At 41.6% G+C, this 19,036-nt stretch overlaps 1 protein-coding gene across 6 annotated transcripts; it reads left to right on the top strand.

Annotated features, from left to right (window-relative positions):
* Positions 1-444: 444 nt before the first annotated feature.
* Positions 445-18,927, top strand: GPHRB (golgi pH regulator B). 6 transcript variants are annotated; one of them, XM_084843485.1, is made up of 15 exons: positions 445-595; positions 4,309-4,368; positions 4,477-4,628; positions 4,971-5,074; positions 7,085-7,191; positions 7,313-7,414; positions 8,746-8,866; positions 9,172-9,252; positions 11,843-11,952; positions 13,190-13,278; positions 13,880-13,972; positions 14,322-14,417; positions 16,495-16,584; positions 18,205-18,270; positions 18,374-18,927. In XM_084843485.1, exons 3-15 carry the CDS (start codon positions 4,596-4,598, stop codon positions 18,578-18,580), a joined length of 1,299 nt encoding a protein of 432 aa, XP_084699611.1. In that variant the 5' UTR covers positions 445-595; positions 4,309-4,368; positions 4,477-4,595; the 3' UTR covers positions 18,581-18,927. The 6 variants fall into 6 exon arrangements, with proteins under 6 accessions (XP_084699611.1, XP_084699608.1, XP_084699609.1 ...); XM_084843486.1 differs by lacking the exon at positions 445-595 and adding an exon at positions 650-742; XM_084843482.1 differs by lacking the exon at positions 4,477-4,628.
* Positions 18,928-19,036: the final 109 nt, after the last annotated feature.

A 19,036-nucleotide genomic window follows, 5' to 3' on the forward strand; every position in this document is an offset into this window, starting at 1 on the left:
TTCCCGCCGAGGCGGTACCTATTTATCTACTTGCAATTTCTTGCTTTCGAACTGCTAGGTTGGCAGGAGCTGGGACCGAAGACGGGTCACGCGGCACTCGGGTCTCGAACTGCTGTCCTGCCGACCTTCCGGTCTGCAGTTCAGCGTCTTAACCACTAAGCCACCGCGGCCCCTACTGCCCCATTACAGCTACGCTAAAATCCTGAATTTCTTCATCTCCCCCGCCCGCTGCCTTTATTGGAAGTGCTCGATTTAGCCCTGGGAAGCGGCGTGGGGGAGTAACAAGGATCTGAAACACCAAGGAAGCTCGTTTTCCAAAAGTGGGATGAGCTGCTCTACCCTTCCTATCTCTAGCACTGCCATCACAAGGAGCGCTCTCGAGGGCCCCCCTTTCCGCCGTGCTCTATCCGGCGGCGGCGGCGGCGCAGCGGCAACGGGGCAGCCACAGAGGGGCGGGGCTTCGCCGCTGGGTGACCGCCGCGAGCCTGGCGGAGTGAGGGGGGGAGAGGCGGGAGGGGGCGTCCCGCTCCCCTGCGGGCGCGCTCCGGCCACCATGAGCTTCCTCGTAGACTCCAGCATCATGGTCGTCTCTCAGGTAATGAGGCCCCTCCCTCAGCGCTCGCGGACCCTCCACGCCCCGTGACGCCCTGGTATGAAGAGGCGCAGGGGGGCGGCGGAGTCCGCTTCGCATTGCCTCCTCGCTGCGCTCAGAGCGGGTTGACCCGCGCAGCAGAACCAGATGGTAGGAGGCTGCGGGTGTCAGAGGCGGGATGCCCATGTACGCCAGTTGCTGGGGAACGCGGGCGGGCACTTTTGCACTCGTGTCCTGCTTGTGGGTTTCCCGTGGGCAGCTGGTTGGCCGCCGTGTGAACAGATGCTGGACTAGACGGACCTTGGCTGTTCTTATGAGACGGAAGGATGGACTATACCACTTCCGGTTTCAGGTGGAAGAATGGGCTGTACCGTTTTAGAAGATGGGGGGAAATCAGTGCATCATTATATATCAACCCCCTTGCCCCCCATAAGTAGAAAACTAGCACAGCAGGGAGCACACAGAACCTTTCTCCCCTCTGTGCATGTTTTCTGCTTGCAGGAGTTTTCAGTTGGAGGAGCGTCCAGAAATAGACAGTTCTAGCTGCGTTTTGAAGTGGTGCAGTCCATTCTACCAACTCATTTTGCTCCATTGGTAGGACAGGCCTCGGTCAGCTGTATCTAGAAGAGTGTGAGGTGGGCAATATGCCACCCCACTTGAAATCTGTAAGCTGTCTCTTGCTATCATGTCGCAATCTTTTACCTCAGTCTGGCTCCCCGTCATTTATTATTGGCTTATAATTTTTATATAAACCTTAAGTTGGTTAGGTTCATTTTCATCCGTGGCTCTAAAAGTACCTTTGAGCTTCTTGCACGGTATTTGTAGGAATATGTGTGAATGTTGTTGTTAACAAATGATAGCAAGAAGGTTGCCAACTTTCAACTGAATGTACATCCTAAACTGTTTCTACAAGTGACACTTTAAATGGATTTTGCCATTCTTGCAGTAGAAATTCAAATGTTGACCAAAATGTAAATTCATTATTAAAAAACCACAGTCCTTTAAAAAATAAATAAATCAGGGCATGCTGAGAGTTGTAGGACTTTCTTTTCTGTCTAAACATACATAGGATTCCACCTTAAGAAAGCAAAAATAAAGTGTTTTAAAGCTCTTTGTGCACTGCAGGTATCAATGTCAATGATAAGACCCAGTGGGTAGGATCCAATGGTCCCGTACCACTGGCGGCCAGCACTGCCGGTCCCGGTGTGCATGTGGCTCCGAAATCTGAGTGCAGTTTGAGATTGACAAAGAGATGCTCAAAGAATATCTAAACACCTTAAATGAGTTCAAGTCTCCAGGTGCAGATTAATGGCATCCTAGGGTGCTGAAGGAGCGAGCGAATGGACTCTCAGAAGTTCTGTCTATTATCTTTGAGAAATCCTGGAGAGTAGGTAAAGTACCTGAGGAGGGCAAAGTTGTCTCTATCTTTAAAAAGAGAAAAAAGGAAGATCTGGGGAATTAAAGACCAGTCAGTCTGACATCAATACTTGGGAAGATTCTACAGCAGTTTATAAAGCTCTCAGTCTGTAGGCACCTTGACATTAATGCAGTGATCACCTGAAGCCAGCATGGACTTGTCCAGAATAAGTCCTGTCAGACTAATCTGACTTCAGTTTTGATCAGGTAACTTCCGTAGTAGATTGTGGAAATGCTGTGGATATAATATATCTTGACTTGACCAAGGCATTTGACAAAAGTGCCCCATGATATTCTGATTAGCAAGCTAGTTACGTGTGAGCTGGATGGCACTACAACTAGGTGGATCTGCAGCTGGCTGGACAACTGAACTCAAAGAGTAAATGGTTCCTCATCAAACTGGAGGGAGGTATCAAGTGTGGGGCCACAGGGCTTGGTCCTGCGCCCTGTGCTCTTCAACATTTTTATTACTGACTTGGAGGAAGAGGTGGAGGAATGCTTATCAGATTTGGAGATGACACAGAATTGGGTGGGATAGTTAATACCATAGAAGACAGAAACAAAATTTAAATTGATCTTGATAGACTAGAAGACTGGGCAGAAAATAACAGAATGAAAATTAATCGTGATAAGTGCAAAGTTCTTCATTTAGGAAAGAAATATGAAATGCACAGGTATAAGATGGGGGGATACTTGGCTTGACAGTAGTACATGAGTAAAGGATCTTGTAGTTGATCACAAGCTGCATATGACTCGGTAGTGTCATGTGGCTGCAAAAAAGGCAAATACAATTTTAGTTGCATCAGTGTTCTACATTACAGGAACTAATTGTTCCACTCCACTCTGTGTTGGTCAGATCTCACCTCAAATATCGTGTCTAGTTCTGGATGCCACACTTTAAGAAGGATTCAGATAAATTGGAATGAGTTTAGAGTAGGACAGCAAAGATGATCAGAGAATTAGAAACTAAGTCCTATGAGGATAGATTGAAGGAACTTGGTATGTTTAACCTTGAGAAGAGAAGACTGAGTGGGGAGATGACAACATTTTTCAAGAACCTAAAGGGTTGTTACACAGAAGAAGGCTGCAACCTGTTCTCTATCATCCAAGAGTGTAGGATATGACATAACAGGCTTATGTTACAGGAAGGCAGATTTCGGTTGAACATCAGGAAAAAATTCCTAACAATCAGAGCAGTCAGACAGTGGTCCCAACTTCCTATTAAAGTGGTAGGTTCTCCATCGCTGGAGGTATTCAAGTGAAGACTGGACAGCTATCTGTCAGGGATGCTTTAAACTGGATTCCTGCACTGAGCAGGAGGTTGGACACAATGACCTAAATGGCGCCTTCTGACTCTATGATTCTATGTTATTTTTAATTTGCCCAATAACCAGTGCTCTTTGAGAGAAGTTTTTACAGTGGATCATAAAAACTGTTTATGTTTCTATTTGTGTTTTCTTAAAAATATTTATTATTATTACTTATTTATTACACTTATATCCCACTCTTTTTCCTCTTTGAGGAACCCAAGGTGGCGTACATAATCCTCCTCCTCTCCATTTTAGCCTCACAGCAACAACCCTGTGAGGTAGGTTGGGCTGAGAGTCTGTGACTCGCCCAAAGTCACCCAGTGAGCTTCCATGGCCGAGTGGGGTCTAGAACCCAGATCTCCTGGCTCCCAGTCCAGCACTCTAGCCACTACACCACACTGGCTCTCAAAATACCTTATGTTGGGCTTATAAACTGTTGCTGTTTTTTAGTTTGGGTATTGGATTGTTTATATATATATATATATATGTGTGTGTGTGTGTGTTTTATGGTGTTTAATTATGTTCGTAAGTTGCCTTGAGAGGGCTGGACCTGAAAGGTGGCAAATAAATGCCTTAAATAAATAAAATGGGATTGCACTGTTGGAATTCCTAATAACATGGCCCCATACCTCCAGAGGTAAGGAGCCTTGGATGAAAGAGTTTTGTAGCCAATTATGATTTCCTCTTCTGTTGCTAGGATAAATAGATGGAGTATTTTTAAATTGCTAGAAGAAATGGAGTATTATTGCAATGTACTCTTTGACATGGCTCCATATTTTAGTGAGTTTCTAATACTGAGCACTTATTTTAGGAAGAAACAAATTCCTGTCTAGTTTGTGCAACAATTAAAAATATATATTTTCTTCCAGTGTATCAATTATTTTACCTTAATAGCAACACTATTCTTTCATGTACAAAGATATTTGGAGATTTCAGAATTTTGCAGACTGCTTTGTAACTGTTACCTGCTGTCATTCTCTTCCTCTGCAGGTGCTGTTCTTTGGATTTGGATGGCTGTTCTTCATGCGCCAGCTCTTCAAAGACTATGAGGTGGGGACAGTCAGACCACTGTATTCTAACTGTAACTTTGTTGTGATCTGAAAGAGAAGCTACCAATGGGGGATATATAAAATGAGTTAAAATAACTTGCTTCCCTAGGGCTGCAAACCTGTGCACACTTGCTTGCGTGTAAGCCTCACTGAACAAACACAGTGAGATACATGTGCAAGTAAACAAGCATTCAGCAGTGACAACAAAAAATATTCACCTTTTAAAAAATGTTGACTTCAGCACTACAGAACACCAAACAGGTAAAATTTATCTTGTTCTGAAGCTAAATTTGATCCCTGTAGTGCACTCTAGTGATTTGTTGCTGAATTTTGGCAGCAAAACAGCAAATCCTTTTTCAGGGGCCCATGGAGTGTGTGACACTCCATGGAGTGTGGCCCAGGGATGGCAGAAGTAGCCCCCAGACCTCCTGAAGATGCCCACTTCTGATGTAGATTGCATTTTAGCAAAATTTGTGTATTCAAGTATAGGCCCCAGTTTGTGTTTAAATCCACAGTCATCTATTCTTTCCTATTGTATATGGATGTCAGAAACCCTGCTTATTGGATGTGACTTTTGTTTCTGCTTTATTTGCTTTTTTACAGGTGCGGCAGTATGTTGTACAGGTTGTCTTCTCTGTCACCTTTGCTTTTTGCTGCACCATGTTTGAACTTATCATTTTTGAGATTCTAGGAGTCCTAAACAGCAGGTAAGTATAGCAGCAAGTCTTATGGTGTTTTAGATAGGACTGTGACCTTAGTTCATAGGCTGGTGTCAGGATTGGGCCCAAGCTCCCTGGTTTGGTTTCCGACTCTGATTCAGATTCAGAGATACAGCTAGAAGAAGCCCAGCCGAGGCAGGGAGCTGGGGAGGAAATTCCCCAAGACTGTCCAGGAGTCAGTGTAGAACCTTCCCAGGGCTTATCGAGCAGGAGGGTCAGGCTCAGAGACTGTCTTCTCCCCTCCCAGTGGGAACCTGGCCTCTTTGGGAGGGGGGGAAGCACCAGAATTGATAGATGCCAGAGCCCGCCACTGAATTAAGTGGGCGGAGCTGAGAGGAGGCGTCCCACCAGTTTGGCTGCCCATCAGAAGTTGGGTTGGGAGAATCCTCCCTGAAGGGAGGAGCCCAGAAAAAGCCTACAGAGCAAAGCGGAAACCTGTCCGTTGGTTGAAAGGCAACTGCCCTGCTTTCAGTAGCTCTCTGAACAAAAGCTGTGTTTAGCTAATTAGGCCCAGAGGTCAGCTCCCAGCCTTTGTAGTCTCTTCAGGTGTGAAGAGGTGCTGTTCTGAATAAAACTGAATAACTGAATAAAAGAGTATGTGGATTGCACAGAAAGTCTGTTGCCTCACTGCTGAGCGGGAGGGCTTGGAATCCTTGACAGCTTAATTCATGAACATATTGGTTAGTTTGGTTGTAGTTCTGTCACTTTTTAAACTCCCAGTTCATCTAGTTGTAAATTATTATTTATGTGCAACAGTGGATTGCAATAAGGATCTAGAAAATGGTTTCCGGGCTGTTTTTAGGGAGTGTTTTTTCCAATAGAGTTTGCTGCTAAGTACTTTGCAACATTCCCAACAGCAAATAAGACGTTGGAAAAATTGCAGGAAATATAATTGTGTTGTGTGAGGATATTGTCATCTTCCGTAACTATTGGCTGTCTAATCTAAAATTACCAAAATGTCAAGAACTTTCTGCATCTGGTGTTTCCAGGCAATATGTATGCTGCTGATGCCAAAATATTTATTGGTTTCCCAAATGCATGTAGCTCTATTTATATAATTTCAGTTCAATGAGATCACCCAGGTTGTCCTCTATAACTTCTCTGCCGTTCCCTAAGGGCTCAATCCTATGCATGTTTAGACAGAAAAAGCCCTACAAAAGCATGGCTGGCTGTGGAATGCTGGGAGTTGTAGTACTTTCTGTCTAACATGCAGAGGATTGCACCCTAAATTGTCTTGCTTGCTAATGAGCACCTTACCTCTCAAATGGATTGATGAAAATATCACCACCGTACATATTATTGTCTGTGGATATTTAAGCCAAAAATAATTTCTAGAAAAACATCTTAGAATGCCAATAAAAATATACCAATATCTATAATTGCACTGATATATAATAATATAATAATGCCCGCTCCTGAGGTGATGGTTGATTTACATTATGTGTGTAATCCTTTAAAGGAGCAATCCTATGGCCGCTAGACAGTGGCTAGATGGCTATAGGATATGCTGTTTTCTGGGAACCAACCTCCCCTGATTTCCGCACTGCCTCCGAGGCAGTGCAGAACAGCCCCGTCCTACGAGCTCGCAAGAGGAGTGTGGAGCGGCCGGAAAGGGGCGTGGCTGGGGGTGTTCCAGTGTGGGGAGATCATACCTGCCTGTACAACACATCCTGTGTGTCGACGTACAGCAGCCCCCGCCCCGCCCCACCCCACCCCATGCTCCCACAGCTAGACAGCCACAATCGGCTGTCTAGCCGAAAAAGCAGGGCAGGAGAAGCGCAGAGGGAATGATCCCCCCCCCCCCCCGTGCTTCTCCTGCCCTGCTTTGGATAGGCAGTCGCCTCCGAGTTCGGAGGCAGCCGCCTATCTAGATGGGATTGCTCCCTAAGATTACTTTATGGAGATACTAGTTATCTATCTGAGAGAGGACAGTGCGATGGATTAAGAAAAATACCCTGTGATTATGATTTAGTATTAAAAATTCTTCTGTTTTTTCAGCTCTCGGTATTTTCATTGGAAATTGAACCTCTGTGTGATTTTGCTTGTCCTGGTGTTCATGGTGCCCTTTTACATTGGCTACTTTGTTGTGAGCAACATCCAACTGTGTAAGTATGCAAACATCTTAAAAAACTATAGCGGCACACGTACTTTGGAACTCATGTGAAAATAACATTTGCCACTCCAAGTAAAATAGCGTTCTTAATTTTCTTTATTATTAATTTTTAGTGCACAGACACAGACTGATTTTTGCCTGTGTTGTCTGGCTAATATTTATGTATTTCTTCTGGAAATTGGGAGATCCATTTCCTATCCTCAGTCCAAAACATGGTGAGTGTCATATAATATTTCAATTAATTGGTGATTGCTAACTCTCTGAAACAAACCACTGTACATAAAATACCTGACTATTTATTCTTGATTTGGGGGGGTGGGGGGACGGATGGACGGACAACAACATCATGTTTAATGTTATTATGGAAAAAAGTCAGGATATTGAAAATAATGGGTGGTTTCTGTAGACATGTAGTAGGTCAGATCCTTGTATCATATATACTTAGAAGTAAGCCTCACCGTGTTCAGTGAGGTTTATTCTCAAATAAGTGTGCATTGGGTTGTAGACGTAGGAAATTTTGGTGAAAGTGTTTGTGCTGCCTGAATCTTTATTAGCACTCTGAAGTTCTAATACAAGGAATTTGCACTCACATGCTTGTTTGTAAAGATGGCATCCAGAGAGCCAGGTACAATTCTGAATATCTTGGATGGAAAATCTTTAACAGACAATCAAGAATTCAGGGTACCTATTTCTGTCTAGCACAGCAATTCCTAATATTGTGTACTAATATTCTGTTTTACTTAGTTAGTGTTTGTGTGTTTTTCCTCCCCAAGAGACCATCACACATCCTTACGTTATGGCTGCTGTATGTTTGAGCATGACGTTTCTGCCTGGGCTAAGGTGGAACCTTGGGTGGGAACATCACAGAGTGCTTGAAAGATTTCCCAATGAAACCTGGCTGTTTCTGCACTCCAGTGCAGCTATATTGTGTATTTGCATCTACGGTAAAAGGCAAGGGGGAGTGTTACTAGGGTAGTGGGTAGGAGACACTAGGTTTGTGAATGCTCAGTTTCACTGAGATGTTTGTCAGTGACTCAGGACTGATTCTTAGATTATGGCTGCCACTTAGGGGGCTGCTTTAAAAGTTCCTGTGTTGAAGTTGCTCTGAATGACTAGCTCTTTGACAGTAGCAACAAAAACATTTTTGTTTTTAAATTGTTATCATGGTTCTTAATGTTGCTTTTTTATCTGATTACTGGATTGTTTTATTAATGTTTTGTACACCACCTTGATTGGTTTCAGAAAGGGAGCATAGAAATATCTAAAATATGTGTTCTTCACAAATTGAATATTCCCAAATTCCTATACTCATTGCAAGGTTATATGCCACTCTATGTGGTAGAACATTTTTCAGCAATCATGGAGAAGAGAACCAACATCTCTTTGAAATGGGGTCTGTAGATGTTAAATAACTGAAGTTACATTGGAAGTCTAAAAACAAAATGATTTGTGTTGATGTAGCTATAGTAGTGAGTTATGTTCTGCTTTTCTCTGTTTTTAAAACATAATAGTGAAATGAACTTGGTGGTATTTTCCTTTTTGGCAGGAATTCTATCCATAGAACAACTCATCAGTCGGGTAGGAGTCATTGGGGTGACCCTCATGGCTCTGCTTTCTGGATTTGGTGCAGTCAATTGTCCATACACTTATATGTCTTATTTTCTCAGGTAAACAGAGTTTTGTGATTTATTTTTGTCTACAATTCTCCTTCCTTGGTTTTCCCGTTCCTCCACTTTCAGCACAGATTTCCCTAAAATGCCTCCTTAAGAGTTGATAGTATCACTGCTTATCTCCTCTGGAGATAAGCAGTTAATTTGACCCTCTTCAGCATCTGTAGTTTTGCTTCTCCCTATACTCCAATAGAAGTGGAGAAGAGGGGGCAAGGGATGCAGAGAATTGGCCTGGGTTGGCCATTACTGGGCTAGAGATCAGAGCCATATCTATAGGTCTCTTTTCTCTGTGTCTATTATAGGAATGTTACAGATGCAGATATTCAAGCTCTGGAACGTCGTCTCCTCCAAACCATGGACATGATCATTAGCAAGAAGAAACGGTGAGGCAAGCACAGAGTACCTTTTTACTTTATTAGATTTTTCCATCAGGACAATAAGTTGCCAGTGGACAAACTGTTTGTATTGTAGAGCATCAGATATTTATTAAAAGAGCTAAAATAGCTGTAAAACTGATGAATGAGTTAGCATGTTGAATGAAATAAGGGACCTAGTAAAGTTAAAACAGTTAGCAAAGTAACATTTTAATAGAAATTGTATTCATTCATATGATGGGATGGAAGGGAGGCTAATTGCTATTTCATGTGCTGAGACCCTAGTTGTATTATTGATGAAGTCTTTTTCTTAATTTTAATTAATTCTGAAGAGTGAACAATTGGGAAGCCCAGCCTGAGGACTGTGGTACATGAAAAAGTCACCATGTGAAAGTCCCTTAATCTTCTTCCTTCACAAGAAAGCCATTTGTGGATTTCCCCCCATGTGAAATCTTTCCCTCCTTGTAGTGAGCCATTACATGTGAATGACTGCCACGGGAAGGGGAGCAATTTAAAGTGGCTTCTGTGTTGCATCTGTTTCACGTGTTCCATGAGGCACCCAGGTTTGATTTTCTTGGCTAGAACTGGTAACAACATGAATAGTACTTACCATGTTCGCAGTTTAAAAAAAAATCTGTACACAACTTGAGTTTTTCTTAGAATTTAAATTAGAAAACAAATTATTCTGACCTTGATTTGGTTGGAAAAGTTGGTATTTATTTTTTCCTAATTCAGATTTTTAAAACATTGGTTAGTAACAGATTCATAATGGACTGGCATGAAAACTGGGAGGAAAGTGAGCTATTAAGTAAAATATTTAAAAAAAAATAATGCAGTTACTCAGCTGAAAACTGCAAAAAAAAAAAAAAAAGTTTTACCTGAGGGCAAAATTATAGGGTTGGATCCAGACTTATTTCATTTTATTTTCATTTATTTCATTTCTGTACCACCCCATAGCCAAAGCTTTCTGGGCAGTTCACAAAAATTATAATCCAAAAATACAACATAATAAAAATATAATATAAAATCTTCAACATAAAAAATTTAAAACAGCAAACAGTTAAAATAGAATACAAGGACCTGATAAAACAACTGACATTAAAGCCCCATCGTATGTTGTCAAATGCCTGGGAGTAGAGGAAAGTCTTAATCTGGTGTCGAAAGTATGACAGTGTTGGGGCCAGGCAGACCTCAGCGGGGAGAGGGTTCCACAGTCAGGGGGCTATCACCGAGAAGGCCCTCTCCTTTGTTGCCACCCCTCAAACCTCCCATGGAAGAGGCACTCAGAAGAGGGCCTCAGATGTTGATTTTAGTGTCGAGGAAGGTTCATATCAGGAGAGGTGCTCCATCAGATATTGCAGTCCCAAGCTATGTAAGGTTTTATAGATTCAAACCAGCACCTTGAATTGGGCTTGGAAACATGCAGGCAGCCAGTGCAAGCGGGCCAGAATTGGTGTAATATGTTCAGACTTTCTGGTCCCTGCTATCAATGTGACTGCCGCACTTTGCACAAGCTGCAGATTCCAAAATTCTTCAAGGGCAGCCCCATGTAGAGCGCATAATTTAGAGGTTACCAGAGCATAGACTACTAATCCTGGGTTATCTCTGTCCAGATAGGGGCTCAGCTGGGCTAGCAGCCAAACCTGGTAGAAGGCAGTTTGTGCCACTGAGCCCACCTGAGCCTGATGTTACAATGATGACTCCAGGAGAACCCCCAGACTATGAACTTGCTCCTTCAGGGGGAGTGCAGTCACATCGAGAACAGGATAAACACCCTCCATCTGGTCAGAAGAACCATCCACCAACAGCATCTTAGTTTTATCTGGATTGAGCTTCAATTTGTTAGCCTTCCTCCAGTCATAAGAACATAAGAAGAGCCATGCTGGATCAGACCAAGGGTCTGTCTAGTCCAGCATTCTGTTCACACAGTGGCCAACCAGCTGTTGACCAGGAACCCACAAGCAGGGCATGAGTGCAACAGCACCCTGCCACCCATGTTCCCCAGCAACTGGTGTACATAGGCTCACTGCCTCTGATACTGGAGGTAGCACATAGCCATCAAGACTAGTAGCCATTGATAGCCTTTTCCTCCAGGAATTTGTCCAACCCCCTTTTAAAGCCATCCAAACTGGTGGCCATTGGTGCAGCCAGGCACTGAACCAGCCCATTCACTTAGTCACTGTTAGAGTCGACTCACTGAAATCACTGGGACATAAATTATTCATGACTAACTTAAGTCCCATTGATTTAATGGGTCTACTCTAAGAGTGATGAAGTCTAGATCCAATGCATAGAATATTCTTTTAATTTGTGCCTAATTGAGGAGCCCCCTGACTCTAACTTACTAGCTGCCTGGAGAACAGTGATTGACTTTTCTCAGGAAATATATGGTTAATAAACACTTTTTCTGATTGTATTAACGTGAGTTTTAATCTGAAAAAGTTTTAGTCTGTTATATTTACAGACTAAACTCTTGATTATGAAAAATCTAAATATTCAAACTCTTAAAAGTTGGCCACGCTATGACTATGTGTTATATTTTGTTTTGGTTCTAGTTTGTATCTCCTTTTTTTAGCACTTGACTTTTCCTCCCAATCAGGATAGCAATGGTTCACAGAAACATGTTCCAGCGAGGGGAAGTGCACAACAAGCCCACTGGTTTCTGGGGGATGATAAAGAGTGTCACAGCATCTTCATCTGGCAGTGAAAGTATCCTTTTTTTCCATGCTGTGCTTTGTGGAATGGGAAACGGGGGTGGCAACGTGAGAAGTCCATTTGTTAAATGTATAGGTGGCAGTCTATGCAGAACCTCTCATCTTCAACACTTGAGATCCATAACGACATTAACTGAACCTGCAAGTGCTAAACACTGGGACTTGATCTGCTGTGGTACTTATTCTCCTGTTCACTTTTACATAAGTATGCAGTTCTCATAAATGACAGTGGGTGTGGGTGGGAAGCATGGAATTGGCTATGCAGCTTTGATAAATCATCTTGCATTGTTGGCTTCCCTTTTATGCAATGTTAATAATAATATTGATCTCTTTACTGTAGGGGGGTGGGGGAGAAATGTTGTGACAAATTGTATTTTAAAGTGCCTTATGTTGTGGTTGTCCCTTTATTTTCTTACTTGTGTTTAAATATTTTGGATTATGTCTGAGATTTCAGCACTGTGCAGGACTGAGCTGTTATTACTAAGAGATTAGTTAGGCTGAAGCTTTTTATTATTTGAAATGTATGGCTACTGCCACAGGAAGCAACTTTTATTCCCCATCCTATCTGTAACATTTAGGACAATTTACCTATAGGCAGTATCCATTCAACACTAGCGCCAAAGTAAATTTTGTTGTGCTGGAGTAAGTGACTTCTAGCACAACACTAGTAGTGTTAGCTGGCATGATGAGGGAACCCACTGAGCCACCTAATGGAATTGGTATTTTGTTTACGCTAGCACAATGTAATTTCCGCCAGCGCTAGGGTCGCGTTGAATACTGCCCCATGTCTGAACATAATGACATTGTGCGTTTCCTGCCCCCTCTACTCTAGGCAATCAGTGATGTGAGGTTGGAAAATGCATAGCACCGTGATTTCAAGAGAACAGATATGCTTTCCTTATCTGGACAGAGAGGACATGTAGTTCTGGCATTCGTATCTTTATACTCATAGGAATATATTATAGTATCCAATTGATATCATCCGTTGTAATCCTGCAGATGGCAAAGGTGTGCAGTTTCTAAGCTGTAGTAGTTACTTTGCAATAAACCAGTGCAAATGTAAAGTACTTACTATTCAGGCTTTTTTATATGGTGTCTCAGCTGCTCAAAGTTCAGACGTTTTGAAAACGTCACTATGCATATGCTGTGGAATAAGAATGAAAGGAACTTTGAGATGTGTTCTTTAGATGATGTTACACATGATTTTTTCCTTGACAAACTTGGTTTGCCAGATCTGGCGCTTATCCAGCAGGAAGTAGATGCTTTGGAGGAGCTGAGTCGACAGCTTTTCTTGGAAACTGCTGACCTGCATGCCACCAAGGTGCAGGCTAAGGGGATTGTTCTCATGCCTGATGGGTGGGTAGAAGGAACAGCTAGGCGGGAGAAAAAGTCAGAAGAAATTTAGAAATCATCCAACAGCTGACCGCAGTATAGGACTTGTAGCTTTATGACACTCTGTCAGGTGTATTTTCTTAAAAGTGTTTTTTTTTTCCTCTGGGATCATGTACACTAGAGTAAATTAGAACGTTATATTGCATTGGGAGAGGGTTATCCCTGGATAGATTTTTGTCAGTTTATAGAAAGGTTTAATCAGGCATTGAATATGTGTGTCTTATAAAAATAATATTGTTGTAGACTGAAACTGTTAACAGGAAAAGAAGGCACTTGTGACTGAAAGGCAATCTTAGAAGCTTGGAGATTTGGGTTTGTTCTCCTGTTGTGTAATTTGAACTCCTAGACAAATGTTGATCTGGCAGTTCCTTAGATTCTTCATCTGTAAATGGGCCAATATGCTCTATCTGTGTCACATGTTCTGTATGAGAGCTAAATTGTTTTATTGATGGGAAATCCATGAGATAAGATATAAGTTTAAAACCATGAATCTGAATGTCTCCTGAACCTGAAAAAATTCCTCTTTGTAGGAAAGGATAGAATACTCTAAAACATTCCAAGGAAAATACTTCAATTTTCTGGGCTACTTTTTCTCCATCTACTGTGTCTGGAAAATTTTTATGGTATGTAACACTGCTGTAATTCATATTTTGCAGTCTGCCAAAAGCTGTGCTTAGTAAAAAGAAAGCTTTCCACATCTCCTCTTGTAAACTTAATCTTTTATTTTAAAAATACTGCCTGACCTCTTAGTTGTTGATTTTGAATAGAAATTGGTTTTCAGGTGAGAGTGGATGTCTTTTGTCTTTTAACAGCATAACATCACTGGGCAGTAGTGCATGCGCGTGCACGTGGTGTAGCCTCTCTACCATACTGAACAACTTAGCATGATTGAGGAATGCATGTATATCTTATAATGGTTGTAGTGAAGATGTCGTAAGTAGTACTGTGCCGTTTTCTTTCTCCTCGCTTCAGGCAACAATCAATATTGTATTTGACCGAGTTGGGAAGACGGATCCAGTCACAAGAGGAATTGAGATCACTGTGAATTATTTGGGAATTCAGTTTGATGTGAGAACTGTTTTAAACTTCACCTTCTTTCACTAATGCTTGTTTATAATTATTTCATTCTGCTCTGTTAGAGCTTGATACTGGGGGTGTTCAGATGATCAGTGGGGGGAAAATGCAGCATTGGTTGTTTCTTTCGCCCATACCAGTCGCACGACTGGGATTACCGTAATCACCTGTGCCACATTGCTGGTTGCTGTGCTGAACATGGTACAGCCATGGTGACTTTTCACCCGCTCTGCAACCTCTACAGCAAGCCATGGGTTGTAGGATGGGTGAAAATTCATCACGGTTGCACCCCTAGCTGGGTTCGGACGACACGGCAACCTGCGTTGCGGGTAATCCCAGTCACGCAACCGGCACGCGTGGGGTCAGGGAAACAACTAACGCTGCACTGTTTCCCCTGCTGATTGTCTGAACCCAGTCATAGTGTGAGTTAAGGAAGTATGACCTTGTGCTCCTGTTTTATTGGCTGCTCCTGTTTTTTATCCTAAGGTAATGCATTATGACAACATAGTATTTAAGTTTATATATACTTATATAATAAGTATATTTAAGTATATTATATATAAGTATATAATTGTATAATTCTGAATAGACACTACTTGGAAATTCTATTCCACCTTTAGCCTGCAATACCATACACACTTACATGGGAGTAATTCCGATTGAACTTACTAGGGCTTCTGAGTAGACATGCATAGCAGCGTGCTGCATATCTCATAATAATAATCTCAGGTTTGGATTTGTTGTCTGAGATGGCAACATCTTTATATATTGAAGACAGGAGAATCTTTTGTCCAATCTTTTGGGCAATCACAAATCTTTCTTTTGTTCAGTCTTTTTGAAAACCGAAAATACTGTAGTTCATACATCTGGATTTTTGGACAAAGAACATGAGGGAAACTTCTGGTTTGTTGCTTGTTTCAATGTGCCATTCAGCCAGGTTTTTTCTTAGCTAATTTTTTAGCTAGTGGAAAATGTGAAAAAGTTATCAGTTGTTATAGTTCATCTAGAACCCTGTAAATGTGGTGTTAATTTATTAACCATTGTCTGGCCTAGATTTTGACTTGGGCTAAAATAACCCCCAAACCCGGATTAGTAAATTTTGTGCAAAATGATAGCTATAATGGAAAAGAAAACTGTTTTGCTAGATTGCAGGGAAGGTCTAACTGGGGGAAAGTGTTTTAAAAATTCAGGTTTGTAAGGGTTTTGTGAAAACCTGTTGGATATTATTGACCCTTGATATTGTTTGTGATGATGTTAAGGAAAATAAGTAATTTGTCTATTTTGAAAAGAGACAAAATATTGTTTTTTCACCCTCTATACTCCTTTTTCACATGAAATAGACAAAGCAGGTTCTGGGTTAAACATCTGTAGACATGATGAGTAATTAATAACTTTAAACAGCATATGGCGGGGTCACTTTGACCCCTAGCACCTTACGTACATGATTTTTCAATTGTTCCAGTCATTCCAATAGGGGTAGAATTAATCCCCAAAGCCATAAGAATAAAAACACTTTTTACTATGTTAAGGAGGAGGGTCCTTGTAACACCACATGGCGATTTACATGTTTGTCATGGTTGAGGACTGTCTGGAACATGGAATGGTGGAAGACTAACACACAATTATTATTTTTTCAGAGCTGTTGAAGTCTCTGCAGATATTGACATGAAACATTCGAAACCTTAGAAAATACACATTTAACATAGGATTTTCAAGAGAGCTACACTTATTTGAAAGCTGGGTTTTGGTCTATTGCTAGGCCAGAAGATGGCATTATCTCCCATCATCATTACAAGATAATATATTGGCTTAGTTTAAATGTTTGTACACTTTTATTCACTCTAAAAGAAAAATCAGTCTCAATTCAGTCTGTTTCCTGTGTGTACAAATCCTGGCAGCATCTATAGGTTTCCAACTAAAATGTATTTTATGTAAAAATATATGCACTTCTTTAGAAGACACTGTGCATAGATAAACATTTGAAGTTAAGCAGCCTACCAAGTTCATACTTGGCTGATGTAGCTATGAGCATCTCTGATTGTTTAACCATTTCTTGTCTGTATTACTGCAGGTAAAATTCTGGTCCCAGCATATTTCCTTTATCCTTGTTGGAATAATTATTGTTACCTCTATTAGGGGCTTATTGATAACACTCACAAAGGTAAGCCTGGGCACGACCCTATTCTATGACTATGGTTGAGCAGAGGAGGGTGTAATTAGGCCAAACTCGGTCCTTCTGTAAGAATTTTAGGGCAGAACTGCACATTACAAAAAATAAAGGATGGCTGCTGAAATCCATGTTGGTTTCCCCTCTTTTCCCTCAGTAACGTGTAGTTCCACCTACCTCATCCCCTGGTGTCATTATGCTGAGCAATTTCCCACTTGACCACAGCATTGGCTGGTGGAGGCAGGGAAATGCTCCTTAGGGAGCAATCCTGTGAGGATAGTCGGCTGCCTCCGAACTCAAGAGGTGACTGCCTATCCAATGCACAGCGGGAGGAGCATGGAGGGGATGGTCTCCTCTGTGCTCCAGCCACCTGCATTCATGGCTAGACAGCCGATTTCGGTGGCATAGCCGCAGGACATCGAAGCATGGGGTGGGGAGGCTGGACATCACATAGGAAATGTCATACCAGCACTTATGAACGCCTCGCCCCCGGGAATGGCCCCTTCCCCTGTCCACGCTGGTTTTACAAGCGCGGGGATGATCTGTGCCACCTACAAGGCGGTGGGGGAGGGGGTGGGGAGGCGGTTCTCCATGAAACGACCAATCCTATGGCTGTCTTGCTGCTCTAATGGCCATAGGATTGTGCCCTTATATGCTTTTAATATGGATATGTAAGTGATTACTACACTGCTGTGGAGAACTGGAACAGCTTGAGTAGCTAAGGAATTGTATAGATTACAATATGTTTAAGAAACTGACATGCAGTGGAATATCCACCTTCACTGTATTTTGAAATCATAGTTATAATTTTGTACTTTAGATTCTAGCACCTTCAGATCTTAGCAGTATGGAAGATTCTACAGTAGGTGTGTAACACGTAAAGGTTATTTGTAAGTGGAACAAATAGCAAATGTACTGTCTGTGGAGTGCTGCTGTCTGTCCTGCACACCTGGAAATATCTGGAGTATCACAGAGTAGAAAACAACATGGCCACATCAGCAAGATGTCCAATTGTACAATGCCCATATTCTGACTTTTTATAGCTGGGTCATACAAGACACTGATCTCTACATGAGCAGGCACATTCACCTCTGAGTTACTGCATTCACATTGGGAAGGTAGTGGGTAGGATCATGGACAGCTATTGCCATAGTCATGGCATTTTTTCCAGCCACTGCAATTCCTTGAGTTCTTTACTGCTGTATCCAAGTTAGCATACTTGTTTGCTCATATGAAGAATACCTCAGTACAATCAGGACTGCTTGCATGTAGACCAAAATACCTTTTATGTCAACTTGCAAAAATGTAGCTTCTTATATGTGATCTAGGTGAATATGGAAGTCATTATGGGATATCATCACCCTGATGTTACCTCCAGATTAAAAAAAAAGTTAATCAGCAATTCTGAATCGGTTGGTGATATACAAACTCTACAGTTCTTAGCTATTATGGTCATGTTATGTATGAGGAACATGCCTTAAGTGATGAATGTTAATGATCTCTATTTAATTTAGTCTTAGAAATATTATTAAAAACACATTTGACGTGTTATCTCCTCATTGTGTGATTCTGTGCATCTGTGAGCTGATTTTTGGTGTTTATCTTCCTCTACAGTTTTTCTATGCTATTTCAAGCAGTAAGTCTTCTAACGTTATTGTTCTATTGCTGGCACAGATCATGGTGAGTATTTTAGCCAGCTTGGTGAACAATTATTTGTCCTCTCTTAACTATGTAAGTAGCAGGGAAAATGGGATGTCTGATGTGCCCTTTATTTTCTCTGCAGGGGATGTATTTTGTGTCTTCAGTGCTTCTGATTCGAATGAGTATGCCTCTAGAGTATCGCACTATTATTACAGAAGTTCTAGGAGAATTACAGTTTAACTTCTATCATCGCTGGTTTGATGTTATATTTCTTGTCAGCGCTCTCTCCAGTATCCTCTTCCTATACCTGGCGCATAAACAGGCTCCTGAAAAACATATGGCACCCTGAGCCCATCTTAGTTCTTCAGTGTATGATGAATGAAAGCAATGTATTTGGCTATCATCATCTAAAGGTGGCTTTTTGTGCGATGGACAATCAGCTCATTGGTTCAAATGAAATCTTTTACTGTGGGCAAAGAGAGACAAGAGATAGCCCCAAGATACAAGATGCAATCCTTACAACATAAGCATGTCCATTTGTGGAGAATAAAAGGGAAGGAGAGGAGAGCTCTTGAAAAGGACAAACCATTCTACACTGTTTAGTAAATATGATTGACAAGATGTCTGCTTAATTGTCTTAATCTGGAAGGTAGTGAATCTGGAGCTGAACATATAAATAAACCAGCTTTTGTAATAGTTTACAATAATTTTATGACAACCCTACAGCCTTTATAAATAAGTTACTGAGAGGATGGAATGAAGAATGATGAATCACTAGTGTCTGGATTTTTCTAAAGCAGTCCTG

This window comes from Heloderma suspectum, chromosome 3 (assembly GCF_057233095.1).
Source record: "Heloderma suspectum isolate Gila_16-S chromosome 3, 16-S_ref, whole genome shotgun sequence".
In the NCBI taxonomy this organism is placed as follows: domain Eukaryota; kingdom Metazoa; phylum Chordata; class Lepidosauria; order Squamata; family Helodermatidae; genus Heloderma; species Heloderma suspectum.